The following is a 19,849-nucleotide window of genomic DNA, read 5'->3' as shown; positions in this document are numbered from 1 at the left end:
TTGTCATTCGTGATCAAAGGGTACGTGGCTGCGCTGACTGAATCAGAACTCGGTTTGTTCCCCATGTTCTGCTGAATCCCTTTTTTTTTTGAGCCTAAACGTTCCATCATATTTCAGGTATTCTAAATTGTTGCCACCATTATTTCTCCTTCAGCAGTGACAGAAAGACTTGAATAAAACATTTTTTTGCAAATAAAATGTTCTATCTTTGTATCAGAAATAGTCCCTGTCCATCTGAAATGCAGATCACATGGCATTTACTCACACCGGGCTTGCAGAGTGAGATTGATCAGAAGAGGCTGACATAATCCAAAATAGTCCCATTTGTCTTAGCTGCATTTGGGTCTGTTCAACTAAACTACATTAACATTTAAGCATTTAGCAGACGCTTTTATGGAAGCAACTTATTAAAGAGGAATAAGCTACATAGAAGAAGTCTTGGAAAGACATCCACTAGATAGGATGAGTGGCCTGACAGAGGGAGAGATGGCAGAAGTGGATCCAAGTGCAGAAGGAGATAAGTTCTAGGACAGAAGATGCTCATGGAAGAACTGCCCCTCTTCTAGTAGCGCTCGGTAGGTCATTCCACCAGTGTGGAACGAGGCACTTATAAGTGGAGCCAGTAACTTTTTCCAGAAGTTCCAAAAACTCCGGAGTAGAAAGTGCGACAGGTGTTTTTGTGGCAAAACTATTGTATTTTCATGATAAATCGATCACCGGAGTTCTCAAACATAAAATGAAAAATAAAGATTATTGTGTATCATGTCTTATTTCAGATCACACTGCTGATTTTTCAAGACATAAGTTTTCACAGTAACTTTCATGAGCGGCTTTTTCGTGTTTTCCTTTGTACTGTGAAATTTGTACTTGTAACCAGAAATGCACTTCAATTGGAATTGTTGGAGTTGTTGACCTTTTGCTAACTCTTGCATTCTCTCTGGGTTGCAGCTGCAGAAAAGAGAGCGCTCCTGCCGGTATTATGTTCAGGTATTTGGACATGATTTTCCTGTCACTCCTTTTTTTTAACATGGAATTTGAAACTTGACCTTTTGAAGTCAAAATAACCACAAAATAATTAAAACTCAAAGCAACAGCACTGTAATGGTGGTGATGCTCGGGTTCAATCAAATGGTCAAATTTCATTAACATCATCAAAAACACTGCATTCCGACCCTCAAACTTCCCAGTTTGGGTCACATGTCATCATTTGTCGTGCATGGATGTGACGTGATATTTTGTTCTCATCCTTCTCCGTTTGAAGCATGACGTCAGGTTTTTTTGAATTGCCATAGAGTGTGTCATTCTCAAGTGTTTCAATCATCTTAAAATGCTGCAAACCCGCTGTGTCAGCACTAACTTTGAGTGAAATAACCCACAGAAGTGAATTGCATCAGTCAATAATATTGCTTCTGGGCATTTAGCGCCCTTCTACCTTTCTCAATGATTAAGAGCCAAAAGAAGTGATCTCATTACACCACTAACTTCTCACTTCTGAATCAGCCAAAGACATAGCATGTTGTAGAGTTCTCAACGGGTTCAGTCTGAAAAAATCTGCAAATGAGGCGGGTCGAGTCGGGCCTCGGGTTTCCTTTTTTTCCGCTCATAAAACACATTTCTTGCAGTTTGTAAATGATATAATGTTGTTTGTTGTGAATCATCGCTGTTCACGTGCGGTGCTTGCTTGATGGAGAGGGGCAGACCTGACGCCGCTGCGTGCGAAACCCCCGACACTTTGGGCTTGTTGGTGTCCACTCTGCATCTTGTGCTGCTATGACGCAGAACGACGCAGACATCACTGCCAGCAAAATGCCAAAGATACTGCACAGCTGTGCAGCCGTGCGTCAATGGCGTGCACCAACGGCATGCGCACCGGTTTTTAAGCACCACTCCACAAAGCCGCAACATTCTTGTGGCCGAAATTCAACCAGTTGCAGATGCTGCCCACTGACCAAAGGGCAAATGTACAACAGTATGTGAAGTCCCGCCTGTTAACTGCGCAACAGCCGGTACCGGAGGACCCATATGACGCAAGCCAGGAGATGGGTGCATCACGGGTGTGATTCCCCTTAGTACATAATGCTATTGCTTCACTCAGCTACCTCTTGGGCCACTGAGTGACATTTTAGCTTTGCATCTTTTATGCTTTGACAAGAGAATTGCGTGATGAGTCGATGTTCCTTTCATCCACACAGCTATCTGCAATGAAGCTGCACATTACAGCCAGATGTTGTTGTTTTTTTTGTTTAATGTATGCTCTACAGCGCTCATGTATTTACAACATGTACATGTGCAACATTTTGCCTGAATGCCTCCGAGGCATGTCAGAAAGCACATAGTCATGTGATTATGCAGATGACATCCAAGTGGAATGTACGTGTGTGGATATGGTGTGTTTTTATGTGAGCAGATGGGTTGTATTCTTTTTTTTCTTTTTTTTTTCTTTTCTCTAAACAAATGCACCACTGTAGAAAGACCATTAGTCAACCACATCTGTGTATAGCCAAAGCCCGATGTGACTCATTTGCTAATTTGACTCACATACTCGCACAATTAACACAGGCACATTTGCCTTTTTTTGGTCATGCAACATCGTGGTGATGTAAATGCTCTTGAATGGTTTTGCTTATTTGTTTGTTTGTTTTTAAGGAGGAGAAAGTGTGCTTGGGGAATTTGGAATGTCATGAGCAATGCAACAGCTTAGTTGGTTTTGGTCTTTTAACAGGAATTAAATATAGAGGGAGATTAACCTTATCATTTAAACTGCTGGCTAAAAAACACAAGGTGCTGTTTATGCTCTTTATTTCTGCATGGCTTAACCAGGGGGAATAGCATGCAGCACTATCAGTGTCTTTGTATTCTCTTTAGATTGTGTATGTGCAGTGCCATACGCGGCTGTACACACCCGCTCAGCCGTGCCCTCCCTCCTCTCCTCTGTCCCCTCGCTGGTTTGACAAATTCAAACAATTGTGTCATGCTTTCATTTGACCAACTGGAATAATGGAGGAACATCTGCGGCCTTGTAAACGCAGCATTCAACTGCAACTGAGCTGCCAGCCTCTGAGAGTTGTTTTTATTGATTAGGGAAATGTGTCAATGTTTTCTTCAACGGGGCCCTGGTGGTCGGCATAAGTGGGATTAGCACAGGGACGCAAAGCAAATGAGAGGCGCACCTGCCTCTGCTGTCCCTCTGCTCGGAGACCGCACACAGCACTGCTAACAGACCTTGACAGCACTTTGGGAAAAGGCAAATTGTGTGCGTGCAGGTGTTGCTGTGATAAAGGAGAGCCCCAGTCCAAATTGAAGTGTAGACATTGTGGCCGATGTGGGAGGATGTTTCCGAGTGATTCTCATCTTGACGGACGACTTCCATCATCAATTCGCCTGGTGCTGTTGAGGAGTCAGACTTATTCAGTACATCCACACACCGTTCACACTGCATCTGAAACAATTATTTAACATCTTTCCAGTTGTTCACAAACAGTGAGATCTGCTTCATAACCAGTTTAATCCCTCTGCGCAGGATTTGCATTCCTTTTTAGTTAGTTATTGGTCTGTTCATAGGTGTGACATTATGATCGTCCAATTACTATGATTATTTCTGTACGTGTTGGACAATGCTAAAGTCAAACCCAGCAAGCTTTGAAATATCCTCTTCCCTCTTCCAGCATTTGTTTTGTTTTTACTCGACACTGTAGGATTTATGGTCCACTTTTTTCCTCGCTTCAGCGCACAAATGTTCAAAATATTATCGAAATGTTTTAGTAAAAGCCAAGTGAGTTTGAATTTGCAGGATACAGGGAGGATATTGAGCCCTGACCTCTCATTAAAATGACACCTTTGCATGCAAAGATGAGCGGAGGGGGTGTCACAGCGCAGGATGACCTTAGAGCAGGCGAAACGGAGGGAGGCTTCTCGTTGGCGAGTGTAACGAGATGATAAAATTTCCCCGGTAGTCATTTTGTTAAAAGATGAAGATAACCACTTCCACATAAACAGAGACCTCCTCATCTGGCCGGCAGTGCAGCGTTCTGCTTGAATAATCTTTGCGAGTTGTCTCCGCTCACAGTGGGGAGAGAGCAAAGATCTCTCGATGCATTCTGGGATGTGTTTTTATCCTTGCCAAGAATATTTGGTGTATTAGAATATTTTTAATGTGTGTATAGGATTCCGCTCTTTTCTCATACACAAACATAACCACAGAATCTTAGAATGATTAATGTGTTGCCTGCAGATCAAATGATTAATCTGGGTGAAGTCGGGATGAAAAGTATTGAGATGGTGCAGAATCTTTTTGGGCCACTGTTAAAACTGAAGATGAGGGTTCGTTAGTGGATCCTTGTGTTCGATTGTTTTTGTCTTGATGGTGTGACAACGTACAACATGTTGATTGCATAATATTTAATTGATTTGAAAGCTGAAACATACTTGAGAATAAGAATCAGCAGGTAAATAAAGGCATTTCTCCACTGTACGTCTCTGTCGCTGCTGCTGCTGCTCCTGCTGCTGCTGCGGGGAAGTTGTAAAGTAGAAAGATGAAAAGTAAGACATAAGACAAAAGGCACAAAGGTAATCCATCAGTAACTCATGTACTGTACACAGCTTAGAGAGAGGTTTCCTGAACTATTATGGAATAATGTTGCAGAGACTCAAAGAAGATGGATGATTTAGTTAGCACAGGTAACATGAAATGAGCAAAGGAAAGGTAGAGATGATGCAATGGTGAGAGGAGGACAGCAAGAACAAGATATCCCGATGTGTGTGTAGGTGTTTTCTTTTTTTTTTTACCCCACTTTGAGATCAACCTTCAACTTCAGTGAGCGAAAACAAGTGAATGGAACCAACTGGTGAGCAGGAAGGGAGGAGTGATGAGGAACGAGGGGACAAGAGCCGAGTGCATACAAGCCAGAAAGGGAAACTCAGGAGATCAGCCTCAGCCAGAATCAATTTCCCAGACCCTGAGTTCATTTCATCAATCAGCACACAGATAGAAGCCTGCACACGGGCACACACACACAAACACACACAAACACACACCACAGTGATGACTTGAACTCATGCCAAGCAAACACTAATGTCCACCTCAACCCTTCCTTCCTTCTGCATTGGTATAAATGGCCTGTGCACTGCAGCATTTTAACAGCCAGTCATCATCCTCGTTCCAAGTGGAACATTCCAGCAGTGGATCCAGTTAACGATTAGCATTTCCTCATCTACCCGAGAACTAGGAGGTGTTTTTTTTTTTTTTTTTTTGACATTCTTTCAGCACAGGAAAAGGAAGAGTTTGCAGCAGCAGAGTGAGCGGCTACAGTTGACAGATGGAGTGACAGTGTGCTAATAGCAGTAAAGTAGCAGCAGGCCACCGTCAACTGCACAGAGTATGATGATGGTAGTGGTGTGCTGCTTGGTTGCACCCCCCCCCCGACACCCCCCCACCCATACTAACCCACTCTGTGCATTTTCCTACTGAGGCTTAAAATGTTGCCGCTCTCTCACTGATCTCATGAAATTTTTTTGTAGAAGCTCAACGTTTTCAAAATGTAATTTGCCTGCTCTGGGAGAAACCAATTCCCCACGTGGGAAGGGATTACATAGCTAACACAAATACATACAAGCAGGGATCTGGCACTGAATTAGCATCATGGAGGTCTGGTTGGTATGCGAACCCACTGCTGTCTGAAGAAATTATGCAGTATTATGCAGAACATTGAGGTTGTTCGGCTTATTTAAAGCTGCAGCGAGTAACTTTTGGTGATTTGTTTGTTTAGTTATTGATGTCATTCTTCTGCCTCTTTTGGACCTTGCAAATAGAAATGACCTAACTATTAATTCTTATTATTAATTGTGTGTATGCTCTCAAACAATTATCAGACCTGAAGCATTTGTGTCAAAAAGTTGTGATTTTTTTTTATGTCATACCTCTCTAATCTGGAGATTAGACTCTAATCCCCACTATCTTTGTGTGCATGCAACAGGTCTTCTTGTCCATTTTAGGAGGATTTCTTGAAATGACACTAAAAACAAAAAAAAAGTGTTGGGAAAGTTGTGATTCTGTGTAGATAAGGCCTAAATGTACCATTAAGACATGGCCATTGAATCATTTGCTTTCATTTGATTCTCAGAAACTAAGTGAATGAGCATATTTTCAGAAAATGCTGAATGGATGATTCATTTAACCTCAGTAAAGCTTTAGCCGTCTGGGGCCACTTGAAAAGTGTAAGAGCAATTGTCTGAACTATATTTGGGAGCTGCACTAAAACTCTGTCCATGTAAGTGTTTCTGGCTTTCTGAATGTACATGTTGCCACTTGGATTAAACAACAGCCATTCAGTCAATTTAAATGGCACAGGAGCTTTTAAAGTGGATGTTAATCAAATGAGAAGAGGACGGATGTGCATATTTTAAGTAGAATGACAGGCAGTGTTTCACGACAACGCTACGACACATGTCCACACTGCCTATATGTTTAAAGGCCAGAGTAACATTCCTCAAAATTATGATGGCAATTTTTCAAGCTAAGCTTGACTTTTTACATATGACCTTGTTTCCAAAATCCAGTCCAAAAGAACGGGGGCTTTAAAAAATAATACTTTTCTGATGTGGCATGGGAGCTTTAGCTTTGACGTTTAAAAAAATATTAAACCACTAAGCCCCCCCCACCCGTATAAAAAAAGAAGGACATGACATTGCTGTCATCAAGGATCGCTCCAGCGTTGTTTGTCACACATAGATGGATGAACAAAACACTCAGGGACACAAGGTAATAACACAGAAAAGGCATTTTTCATTCTCTCTGACCTTTAACTGGGTCTGCTTTACTTTTCTAAATTGCTGATAACAGCTGGTAAACTTTTCCCGCAGAACAAAAACACAACAGTGCTTTCCTTTGATGTATAGTTTTGTGATGGAGGACTGCAGTAGTCGCTGCACAAGGATCAGGCGCGCCTCCGAATTTCCTTTCCCACAATTTGACCGTCTATTATTCAGCTTTAAGAGAATGTCTTTGTTGTGGTGACTGCAATAACTGAAGGTCACTTTTTTTTTTCACGTTACATCGTATATATGTACTGCTTGCTCAATGTTGAGCAAATGTTATGAAACAATTTCCAGTGGTTTAGTTAAAATTGTTGTGAAAGTTTGTAGCATTGTCAAAGTTCAGGTTCATCATGCGCTCATCGCTTGTAGGTTTAACTTATTTTCATCAACCATTCATCTCAATATTGAGAAAAATAAGTGTCATTACCATTCTGTCAATGTCTGAGAAGCCTTATGTCAGGCTCAGATATAAACCTATTATAACTTTTGAATGTGAGTCATACATGTTGAAGGGTTAAGTGGTTAAGGTTAAGTTAACTTAATTAATCCTTTTAGGGAAATTTGTCCTCTACTACTGACCTTCTCAGAACGAGGAGCCACTGAGCAACACCCACCGTCAGTGCCTGGGGTTAGTGACAGGAGAATTACCTAAACACACGTTTTGATGTGTTAGGACTAGTCCTAATTGAATATATTTTAATTTAGTGTGTTACCCAGAACAAATAATATACTGTTTCAATGAATTTGGTACATAGAATACCTTTTTAAATCCCTGCCTGAGGCCTCCATTACCTGCAGTACCTCCACGGCCCACCAGTGGGTCATGACCTATTGTAAAGCACTGCCCTGGACAGTTCACTCTGTCCAATTCCTCCCATATCACTGTGTTGGTGTTCCATTATTTGCAGCCACTGTGCCAATGTTTTGGGTCACTAAACCATTTTGAAAAGCAGTATACATGCAGTGCAGAGGGTGAAGCAACACTTTTTGTTCCAACACTGCCGTTGTTCAGAGATTGAATTGGTGAACCTTTTAGTTTAGAACTAATTGATTTTTTTTTAAGACATCATTTACCTCAATTTTTGCAGGAAACCTTTTCTTAATCCCTAAAATAGAGGTGTTTTATTTACTCTGGTCAATTTACCACCATTAGTGATTATTTACTCTTAAATTATATTTGTCACCGATGCTTGAGTTCAGATTAGCTGTGTAATCTTTAAACACACCGTGAAACAGCCATTTCTGACAGGTCACTGTGACGTACTCACTCACTCACACACACACACACACACACACACTAATTTTGCTATTGCATTGAATAATTCACTTTACAATTTGTTCATCTCCTACATGTGTAAATGATGCACCATGAGTGAATGTCAGCATCTTTTTTTTCTACCTTTGTAAATGCCCTTAAGAAAGCAGATCTTTGTCCTGATATTATTTCCGATGAATACTAGAGCATCGATAGCCTGCCTGTGGTTGTATAAACCCACCCATCCTCGGGTTGATGGGTCAAAAACCTTTTTTGTGCATCTCATGTAAATCTGGAACGAGTGAGACAGCCACTAAGAAGAACCATTATTTTAGTATTTCCAAAAGATGTGCTGGGGGGGAAAAAAAGTCTTGCACTTGTGAACAAAGAGTGAAAAAAATGTCAGTGCCTGGAGAAAAACAGCTCCTTAATTGAGAATGAATCAACCTCTGCCTTTAGCTGAATGTCAAAGGGTGTGAATGGAGATTGGCTGCAGATAAGGAATAATTACATCAAAGCTGGTGGACCGCTTGTACGTGTGTGTGTGTGTCTGTACAGGGTGTAGTTGTATTATTGTGCGTGTACTGTTGTTTGTGTATGTTCCAGTGTTCAAGCAGGCGCAAAGGTGTGTTTACACCCCCGTGTCAGTCTCCCACTGTGAGTGTGTGTGGGCTGCTTAATGTGCGCAGAGTATGTTTTGAATAAGGAACAGCCAGCTGGTGCTGTTTGAAATTCTAAGTCGGTGCCAGTGAATTCAATACAATCAGGCCTTCGTCTCCACTTACGATCACAGAGATTTGAAACAAACACAACTCAACATTTGAACATAATTGGAGGGTCCATTACACTTATGCTTTATGGCTGTACCGCTCCCCCCGCCCCTTTTTTTAAGGATCACAAATTCATTCGATACACTCTAGCTGAAGATTTTTCATGCTGTTTTGGAGTCACAATACAACTCTTATTCCCTTTTATAATCGGATGATCTAAAGCAAGGTTTGTGCATACATCATAGCTTCCATCTTCAGGACGTCACAAGTGTGCGAACCTTTACAACATTGAAATAGAATACATCATTTTCTGTGTACTGTGTGCGGTGTCGCTATTATTAGCAATTCAGGACATTTTCTTCTAATTATGCGTTTTACCACCTACTGCACTGTAATGGCTTGGAAATAGCTTTCTTCCAAGGGCAGTCGGGCTCATTTTGCTCTTTGGAGCCTTGGTAATGGGAATGAATGCTTTGCTTGACCAATTAGTATTCTGTTCATAAATCTTGCCATTGGCATTTTTAAATCTTTAATGGCTTTTAATTTTTCATCTTGTCTCGTGAACACTCTTGTTTCTTCCTTACTTACTCGCTCCAGCATTGTTGTGGGGGAGATTAAATAAGGCATAATGTCGTTCAGTGCCATTAATATGCAGGAAAGATTTTTATCTGAGTGGACACACGTCGCTGCCACCAGCACATACTTACATCCACTGAAATGTGTTGTGGCGTTTCGCTGTGGTGCCTGTGTGTATTGGGATTGTCTGCATGGAGGAACATTTATCACACCAATTACAGACTCTTGCCTCGGGTCATGTAAGACTTGGCCTGTAGTCTTGTAAGTATTGGCTCTGATTCATTTACATGATTAATTTGTCCTGTTGACAAAGAGAGAAAGCAACAAAATAAGCAAACAATGTATTCAGTGTCATTACAGATGCAGGTGCTGCTGCTACGATTTGACGATCCATTTCCAAAAAGCATAACTTGTAAACAAAGTGGAAATAGGATCCTGATAGAAAGCTGATTATAGTATAATCAGTTTGAATGCAAAAGGGAGGAAAATAACTTTGTGCTTCTTCCCTCGCACAAACCCAAATGATTGTGTTGTGTTTTTGTTTTTTTTTCCATCAGTCCTGAACTCTGTTTGATCCTCCTTTTCATTCATGCATTTTCCAAACCTCACACTTTGCAAACAAAAGCAGCCATTCACTGGCCAGCACACTTCCTTTTCACTGAGTCATTGTTTTTGTCCGGACTCTTCAGGCCATGGTGGAGACAGTCAACAATTTGCTGCAACCACAGGCCCAGGCGGCGTGGAGGGAGCTGAGCACTGGTGAGCAGCTGAGGGCCGCCACCATGCTGCTGGACACGGTGGAGCAAGGGGCCTTTGTCCTCGCCGACAACCTGCTGAAGACGGACATTGTGCAAGAGAACACTGACAACATTCGTGAGTATACACTGAAATACTTTAATAATGTGCCTATATGATTTTTTTTCTAGATTAGATATTCTGCTAGTACAGAGTGGCAAAGGTGACAAGACCGTAAAGTCTTCTGTAGCTCTTATTCATATTACTGTATCTCTTTATTGTATAATAGGAATAGACTTATAATAAAGTCTAGTCATGGCCGTCATCATTTCCTTTATTTCCTGTTTTATGACGCTTTAAAACTCACAAAGAGTGGTCTTTTTATATCATGTGAAAAAAAGACATTGTTAATGTGAAGTGTCGTCAAAATAAAAGCCTAGTCCTGCCGTTATATTAAGATGCAATTGCTGTAAAGCCTACCTTGAAAGTGATGAGTAAGGGCTGTTGCTTGATGCATCACAAGCAGCTCTTTGCAGCAAAAGAACAAAGGAGAGCAGTCAGTCCAAGTTCATGGCTAATCCCAGTGTGATGGGCCAGATCTGTGTATCTGCACTTACTCATGATCTGCAAACAATTAATTTAGTATTTGGGAAACAATCTATTTTACTTGTCAGAGAGTTCAGTTAATATCTCCTCAAGTTGGTGGAAACTCGCTCAGTTGGAAAACTCAACCCAGTCAGTTTGATGTTTAGACAGTTCACTGTTTGGCATTTCTTTTAAATGTTCTCCAGTGGTGTTTTCCCTTCTGTGTGAAGTGGTTCATCTTCCACTGGTCCTGTCCATTGCAAAGGGGTTGCAAAGATCACCATACGGCTATTGATCAAGGGTGCTGTCATATCGACAGCAGAGCTCTTGAGGCTGTGGTACAAGTGTGAAGGTCACAGGATTGATGTGTTCTCTCCCCCACAGGAGGTGAGGTTTGGCAGGGCTGCTTATGGCTGATGGCAGTAGGCAGTAGGCTGCAAATTGACAATTATCTCAAATGATTGTGTTTATATTCATGCCAATTATTAACTGGAATTAACCACTAGTCAAGCAGGTCAGGGATCAGTGCTCATCATTCACTGGGTAAACACCAAAGTGCAAAGATAATGGAGCTTATGTCATAACCGTTTTTCCTCAGGGGGGCTTTTGAAAAATATGGATAGAAATATCACAATTTCTCAAATCTGCCATTTATGTTGAGAATCATTTTCAACATATAAATAAATTGAAATTAAACAACTTTCTGCAGATAGTGGCTACTGGGGAAAGGGGAATTAGGAAAGAATAATGTTATGATTTATTGCTCTCTTCCCTGAACATGTTTCCTTTTTCTAGTTTCTGCTGCCATGGTAACCTAAAATATAGGTCTACTGACTTAAAAGGAAGCAAGCGTAGGGAGAATTAATAAAATGGATTTTACTGTATCTGGCACACAATTCATCGTGGTATTAAGGAGATTCTGGGCTCACTGAAGAGGGGAATGAGACGATGCCTGCACAGCTTTATAGCGCGTCGTGGTAGCCTGGTTAATTATGTGCTGGTGACATGTTTACTAGGCCTTATCTCTCTGTTTGCTTGGCTCATTTTTTTCCAGCCTGTTGGCTCCTGCAATCCCTCATGCCACGCGGGGAAGTTAAATGAGGGCAAGGAGGCCCATTTAAACATTGATAATCCCTGCAGTGGCTAATTATTGATCACTAACACGGAATTACAAGTAAAGTGAAGTGTGATTTGTATGCAGGTGTACTGTACTGCAGCTCACACACACATTGCACCTGGTGACACACTATCAATGTCAAAGGGAGCCGCCTCCTTTGCTTTGAAGTGAATCCTCAACCGTTAGAGTGTCTCGTTCCAAGTTTCGGCTTAAACTGATCATGAGATCTATTTTCTTTGCTTTCAGAGAAAACGGATAGCTTCCACACCCATTGTGTCTGTGTTTGTGTTGACACATCACAGTGCCTGTGCTCGTCTTTTCGGCTTTTGTCTGCGGGAGAGGGCGCTTCACTCTCTGCATGATAATCTCATGAACAGATTTCTGCCGATTAGCATGTTATTTAAACCGGCTTTGAAGGTATAGCCTTTGGGTGTAACAACTACTATGGCATCAAAGAAATTCCCTAAAGCCCGTCGTAAGCTCTTTTACACAACTACACAAGGGGATGGAGAACGAGAGCGAGGGAAGAAAATGCTTCCTTTATTCTGAAGGCAGGCCTCGGAATCCAGGGAATGTTGAGCTATCTGGGGTATTGTCTTAACTAAGTTGAAGCGGAATGTTTCACCCAAACCCTCCGGCCTTTGCAAGAGCACAAGAGAACTTTAATACAGGTTTGGTTTTTTTTTTAATAGAAGGTATGAGAAGCCTCGGTGTAAGAACAGATACAAAGGGAGGATTTAATGTGGCCTCCTTTGTAGCTTTTCATTATCAAAGTGAGAGGTGTCATCGTCCGTCGACACTAGCATTGTTCTGTTTCTCACGGCTGACAGAGTTGTGTTTTGTGTTGGAATAAATTGGAGTTGGCTTTTAATAACAAATGGCTTTTAAAGTCACATCCAGCGGTGCAGCTGTTGCAAACACTGATACACATGTGACGCACGGCTGCCAGCTGTGCAGTATCGATGTCTGAGTCGTGAACGTGAACGGCGATGGTTTGATTCACAACATATCATTGACAACCTAAGAGAAATGTGTTTTATGAGCGGAAAAAAGGAAGCCCGAGGCCCGACACGACCCGCCTCATTTGTAAATTTTTTCGGCCCAAACCCAGCCTGAACTCTCAGGTCCAGACGGGTTCTCAGCTGTGAGCCGCTCGAACCAGACCTGTCCGAGGGAGCCGTAGCATCGTTCTCGTCGTCTTTGGTAGGAATGCGTCCTATTCCCTGCGTCCAGACTTGTTACCGCCACCTGATGGTGAAGTGAGATATTACAGGACCCTGACGCAGGAGTATACCAGGGTCTGCAATGTGCTTGAGTCTCATTAGCCTGTCATTTTGGGATGAAGGTCTCTGTCCTTAGCTCCTCCCACCAGACAGTCTCTTCATACTCAACAGATCAGCTGAGGCAAAAATTGATCCCCAGTTTTGAACACACAGAGTTCAACTCACAGAGCACTTATTGTCTGACTTTTTCCACAGTTTGTTGGCATATAAATTCCTCTGATATGCTTACCTCTTATAAGTCTTATATTAATGATTATTATAACCAAGTTTGAATTGAATTGAATTAAACAGCCCTGTGGTTGGTGAAAGCTTCAAAGAGTCAGAATGTTTTAAACATATACTGGAAGTGTAGACGTTTACTTCCATTATGCTGAATACGTAATTATGGAATTATTGATCAAAAATGCCAGACACATGCTTGCATCAGCTTTAATTAAGAAATGCGGCTCATAAGACAGTCTGTGGTGGACAGAGGTCACCGTGACTGTATCCCCATATTTGTAAATGTCAAATTAAAATGTTCATACACCTGAACAAATAAAACTGGACTTCACTGTCAATGAACATATTCTTGTATATAGATATATTATTGGCTGCTTGGTGTCTATATATTAAAACGGAGAGCTCTTGTAACTGAGGTCGATAAACTTTGACTTTTGAGTGGCACCTGTGATATGAGGTTGGTCACAGGCCTCCACTTCTCCTATATTTAAAATGGCCCCTCACCTTAAAAAACAAAAAATGTCTAGAATTGAAATGTTGCAATAAATGAATCCATGCAAGGTAGACAGTTGTTTGTTTGCGTGATTGACATGTAAAACTTCCTTTAATTTATTTCACCTTGCACTGTACTTCAGTGTATGTCAGGTTTTACACAAACTTTTGGGCATGTTTATTTGCAAAAGCTGCACAATAACAGTGGAGAGATGGCATTCTTCGCATAAGCTACAGCATCAGTGTGTGAATTTACAAGGGAGATGACACCACAGTGATGGCAGCTTGTTTACTTGCAATGTGGATTAGTCGTCTTCCTCTGGAATGTGACATTTGTGCAACTTATTTCCTGCAGCACTCTCTGCCACTGTAATGACTCAGTGGGTTCATCCTGGTGCACGGGGACTTGAGGTGACATTTAGGAATGCAGAGACTTCTCACAGGTCATCAGTTCTTGAGATTAGAGCACACTCCACTGCTTTATTAAACTGAATCGTATCATACTGTAATAACTTTGATGGAATGAGCTTTTCATTCCAGCCAGGCTGCGATCAGCAGCTCGTTTTCCTTTGCTGAATGACGCCAGACTCTTTGAACCATAAATTAGGAGCCTGCTTCAGACACAACAGCTGTTGAGCTGCGGCAGAAGCAAGCTCATCCTCCCTCACTGGTGTTTATCTCCTCATATATCTCGCTCTCTGCTTTTCCTGAGGAAAAAAAATATCCCTTAAAATTACTTCATTCCTTTTTCTCTCCCAAATTGTAAAGACAACCTTGTTTCTTTTTTTTTTTTTACAGTTTAAGAATAAACAGAGTCACCTTCACGTTTGATCATCACTTAATGATGAAGCCTGTAGTGAGACACTGACCACCCTGCACACACACACACACTTGAGAGGGGAGTCTTCAAAGCGGTGAGAATCAAGAAAGAGTGTGTTGCATTCAGCGCTCGCTGGAGATGCACTCAATAATAAAATCAGCAACCGCTGGAGGGTGGCTCTTTAAATCAGTGAAGTGGCTGAAGAAGTGTTTGAAGAATTTTGCTGCTGTCTCGTGTAGACGTCGCAGGAAGTGGTTCACAGACAAGTCAGGTGCATCTTTGGTTAGCTTTATTGTTCAGATAGATTTTGACATGCTCTTCTCTGTACACCTTTGTTTGATAATGGTAGAGATATAAAGATATCTTTACTTATTTATCATTATTTGTTCAAATTTATTTTCCACCTTTACCTGTTTTTTTGTTTCAATGTTTAAAAGTTACTTAAAGGCTCCAATGGTTTGTTCCAGACAGGCTTGAGCATTACATGCACGTGTTGTATGAGTTAAACTCATCGACAGTTTGTTAAAATATAATCGAGCAATTTTCATATAATTATGTAATTTGTCACATCATTTGACAGACATAAAAACAACAAAGCTAGTGGTGCCCTGAGACTTTTGCACAGTGCTGTGTGTGTGTGTGTTGTGTTATTTTTGTGTATCACAGAACACAGATCTATTGATTTCTAAATGTTGTCTTGCTGTGTTTTGTGCAGAGCTGGAGGTCGCAAGGATGAGCACAGATGGAAATTTGCCTGATCTGAAGTTCCCTCAAACTGGAGGACAAGGGAACGCGATCCACCTCTCTGCAAACACGCTAAAGCAGCACGGACGAAATGGTGAGCTGTCAAGACTCTGAGTCTGCTTTCATTGTTCCCACATTGTTGGTTTTGAAGGGTATTCATGCCTTTTGTACAGCGTAACTTGGTACAGTGTTCAGGTTGGCGATAAATCAGAAATGTCTCAAATGGACTATCATTTGGTTAGAAAAGCCATTCTGTTGCATGCATGGTCATGTCATAGAAGATCCTCTGTAATTAATCAACAACAAAAAAATCCTATTATCCGGTAGTTTTATAGGAATTCCAGGAGCAAGGCACTTCCAATTTTAGACTTCATTATTAGCCCATGTAAATCCGAATTCCACTATGATGACTGAGTGCATGTCCAACCGTGCCCAGGTGGATGGTTAAAGCAGGACAGCTGATATTTCCCCATCAGCCAATTCTATAGCATCCAAATTATTTTTTTTGAGAACGATCTCAGTAACAGCAGGAAGGATCTTTCTTTCATATCAGTGCTCAAACGTAATACAGCTGGTGGGGAAAGAGGTGTGTAGGAGAGAAAAAGAGAAGAAGACATGATGAACAAGAGAGAGTGCTTGCCTTTGTCACTGCAAATAGAACAGTGGTATACACATTCTTTGAATACTGAATAAAAGTAGAAATGTTTGCAGATGTGGGGAAGGTTTCCTCTTGTGGAACGGCCTTTGTTTGGAAAAAAAAAATATATATATATTATCATTATTAATATTATTATTAGTATTATTATAAACAGCTCCACATTCTTGTGTGATACTCCTGGAGATTATTTCCAGTATTAACATGAATAGTATTTCCAGGGTGTTGTACCTGTATGTTTTAGACGATTGAAGGCTTGCAGGCCTTTGGGCCACAGCTTGGGAAAGACCCTTTCCTGTGTTATGACCACATGCATTTAAGAGGGAGGTCCATAAGGAGAAGCTTTTCTGCACATGCTTTAGCTTGAGCAGAGCTTCTGTATTTGAAAGATACACCAGCAGGACACAGCTTCTCCAGCTGTGGCTTTCAGATGCCCTGCACTGTACACCAGAGGCTACTGCCATCTACCTACCTTCAGAACCTTTCTAGACAGTTCACTCGCCTCTATCACTCATCTGTAAAAGATGCTGAGAAATTCAGAGTCGTTTTTGACATTTTAATATACATAGATATATCTGTATAGACACTTTAATGTTTTGTTTTTTTTTGCTTGTGGCTTCTTTCAGCCATCAATTAGTGGCACATTGATTGTGTGAAATTTTACCAGCAAATCAATGAATGTAGGGTAAACACTGTGTTATGTGAGTATGGTTAGCAATATGAACAACATATTATAATTCTTATTTTTTAATATCACATCTCCTGTTTATTTTCTTCATTTTTTTGCAGTTTAAGTTGCTCCAAAACCTTTTTTCCTTCATTTGTACATTAATTAAAGGAAAAAAACTGTCCACTTCCACATTTCCTTATGTCACTCATGTTCTTGTGGCTAAATGTAGGAACAACCTGTAGCCATGGTCCTAAATCTGTAAAAGTCTCTTTTCAACAGCAAATAATCAGCCTTTATTTTGAAATGTGCTTCCACATTACATTTGTTGTGAAAGACTGAACCCTGTGCCATGTCTGCCTCTCTCAGGTGAGATCCGTATAGCATTCGTTCTGTACAAACACATCGGGATCTACCTTTCCACGGAAAACGCCAGCATGAAGTTTGGCAGTGAAGCCCTGGCTACGAATTACTCCGTCATTGTCAACTCCCCTGTAATCACGGCTGCCATCAACAAGGATTCGAACAAAGTCTACCTTTCTGACCCGGTCATTTTTACCATCAGACATCTGCAGGTAATCTCCTCCTCCTCTGTGTATCTCTTGAGTTTCTCTTGTTTTTATGTACACACAAAAACAGACGTGAAGTTTCTTGACAGGAGAAAGCCCTCACGACTTTCTTTTCCCCCCTGAAGTGCGACCGAAAGTGTGCAAATTCCTTTTCAAACCAAGCAAAATCAAGTGAGATTGAGGAGCTTCTGTTGAGAGAGAAAAAAAATGAAATAGCAGAAACCCCAATTGCTCACGTTGTGATGCACAAGGATGCTTATTGTTATTTATTAGTTTGAACACATACCAGCTTGATCTCCCGAACAAATAGCTGTGTTATTTAGCCTCACTGGAGGCTGGTTAGTCATTGTAGGTGTCGCGACTTCTCACTCTTGACTCCATTATCTCCTCCACACTCTGCTACCCTCAAAACATCCCTGTTTTGTCTACAAACAGTGCCTTCAGCGATGATCAGGCGTGCCGAACAACCGTAGGAGAGTCGCAGTGGCTCTCATGTGTAGGAGGAACCTGGAAGGGAGCAACAGTGGCAGGAAAAACAGAGCACAGAGGGATAGAGAGTAAAAGGACGATAGCTTATGGATGTCAAAATTAAATGGCTGGAAAATGTCAGGGGGCAATGTCAGCACAGTTATTGCAGTGACTCACCTGCCTTAAGTGTAATTTGTAATTTGGACTGTAGATTCAGTAATTTTACTGTTGGTCAAATGTTGGGGCACTGGCGCTTTTATACCCTTGTCTTGTTCAGCTCAAATCATTTCAATAAAATTGTGCCCTTTTGGGAAAGTGTGTTTTCCGCACTGTAGCGTCTTCCGCGTGTAAAGACCGGAGTGAACCAAGGGAGCTGCTACTACAGTTGTCATTTAATCATATCAAAGAGCCATAAACACACACATTTACATATAGAGTGCATTGGGTGTACTCTGTGGGCTGTACAATAAATCATACAATAATCATGATTACAGTTGAGCTTGAATGGATGCAATATTGACGTTTTGTGAACAGAGCGCTTCCTCAAGGCTCTATACTCTGTTCTCTGGCACACCAGTGAGAGTCGGTGGAAGGCGATCGCTCTGATGAACTGGTCACAAGCATAGTTGTGGCTGTTTATACATTTAAATTAGGCTCTTCAACAATCAAAGAGAGATAACGACTAGCAGTAAACTTAACTTGAATTTGGTAACACTTTACATGAAAGTACAATAGTATGGTATTAGTATGTTAATAATTGAATTGCAGTGGAGCAATATTGTGGGGATACATTCTTATTTCTACAGTAATTGCCTAGTAGTATCTTGCTAATAACAATGGAAAACATGTGAGGGACATAAGGGATAATTCATTTTAGAATTAAATAAATTATATTTCTTTCATTCATTTATAAACTTTTGAATATGAATGTGTTACACTGATAGCGCACCTGTAGTAATCCTCATTACCAAGCCATTAACTTTACTTCGAAAATAGAAAATGACATTATTGTAACACTATCTCCTTATTAACCCTGTAATTACCAAGCGGGAATTTGCATTAGAAAGTGTCCTCCCTATTACATAATTATAACCATAATGTACATGTCATGTAGAAGTGTGTTACCGTGAATTGTAACCATAATGTTTGAAACTACATTCAACTGAATAGGTTCATCATAGCAAGATGCACTAGAGCAAATCATATTACGCATATGACTTACTGTATACAATGGAGGATATGATTCTAACAGAATAAAGCAAAGGCATTAATTATTTTTCTGGCATGTTGAGCCAACTTGCCCTTGAAATAAGCCTGAAATGAGGCTGGGTTATCTTGACTCCTCTGAGCAGGGTGTTCCTGTTTCTCAGGCTCCCCACAGTTAAGTCTCCCTCTCAACCATTAGGTTTTGGATCACTGGTCTTCTGGGATGATGAGGTGTCCTCTAGTTATTGTTTCGCTTCCTTGCGTCGCCACTTAATAGTACCAATTAAAGTCATTATTGGGACAGAGGCTCATCCCAGCTCCTTTGCTGTGGAACATTTTACACAGGGTTTGGGTGTGTGAAGGTTAAATTCAATCAGCTGCAAATTTGCATTCACAGAGGATAAAACCTTATTAGACTAATTACCCGAGAGCGAGTGTGAAACTATGAAAAACTCTGGCTCCTCACAGTGTTTATAGTAAGATACATTTAACCTTGGATGGTGTGAGTCACCGAGGAAAGGATAGTGAGTGTGCTTTTCCTTTTTTCATCGCTGACGCTCCAAAGGAAAATTGGGCTCAAGAGGGGAAAACTGTTTATGTATCTATTTACCAGCAGTTAGGGTTAGCTGTGCTTGTGTTGCAGAGGACTTGTACAAAATGGCAAGCGAGATAGCGGGGAGGTGGCCTTGTTGTTAGGGCTGTAGCCCAGCGTAGACAGAGGCAGTTCCCATTAAACAGTAGGGCTGTGCATTGTCACGCAGTGAAAGTTAAAGTGATAGGTCAAAAAACACCAGGAAAAAACAGGCCTGGAGCCGTTTGATACAGTATGACAGTAAAACCACCCGCTGGTCGCTTTAGAATGGGTATGGATT

At 41.1% G+C, this 19,849-nt stretch overlaps 1 protein-coding gene across 20 annotated transcripts in view; it reads left to right on the top strand.

Moving 5' to 3' along the window:
• LOC131456295 (adhesion G protein-coupled receptor L3-like) overlaps positions 1–19,849 on the top strand; it is a 200,830-nt gene that overhangs the window by 143,694 nt on the left and 37,287 nt on the right. For 15 of the 20 annotated variants that reach the window (XM_058624503.1, XM_058624505.1, XM_058624516.1 and 12 more), the window contains 4 exons: positions 949–987; positions 10,104–10,287; positions 15,384–15,506; positions 17,104–17,309. In XM_058624503.1, coding sequence (XP_058480486.1) covers positions 949–987; positions 10,104–10,287; positions 15,384–15,506; positions 17,104–17,309 — 552 coding nt within the window. The remainder of the gene's footprint in view (positions 1–948; positions 988–10,103; positions 10,288–15,383; positions 15,507–17,103; positions 17,310–19,849) is intronic. The other 5 variants (XM_058624522.1, XM_058624506.1, XM_058624517.1 and 2 more) reach the window with 1 other exon arrangement.

Source organism: Solea solea, chromosome 3 (assembly GCF_958295425.1).
Source record: "Solea solea chromosome 3, fSolSol10.1, whole genome shotgun sequence".
Lineage (NCBI taxonomy): Eukaryota > Metazoa > Chordata > Actinopteri > Pleuronectiformes > Soleidae > Solea > Solea solea.
Note: the sequence above shows the minus strand (reverse complement) of the source record. Positions and strands in the feature narration are given on the sequence as shown.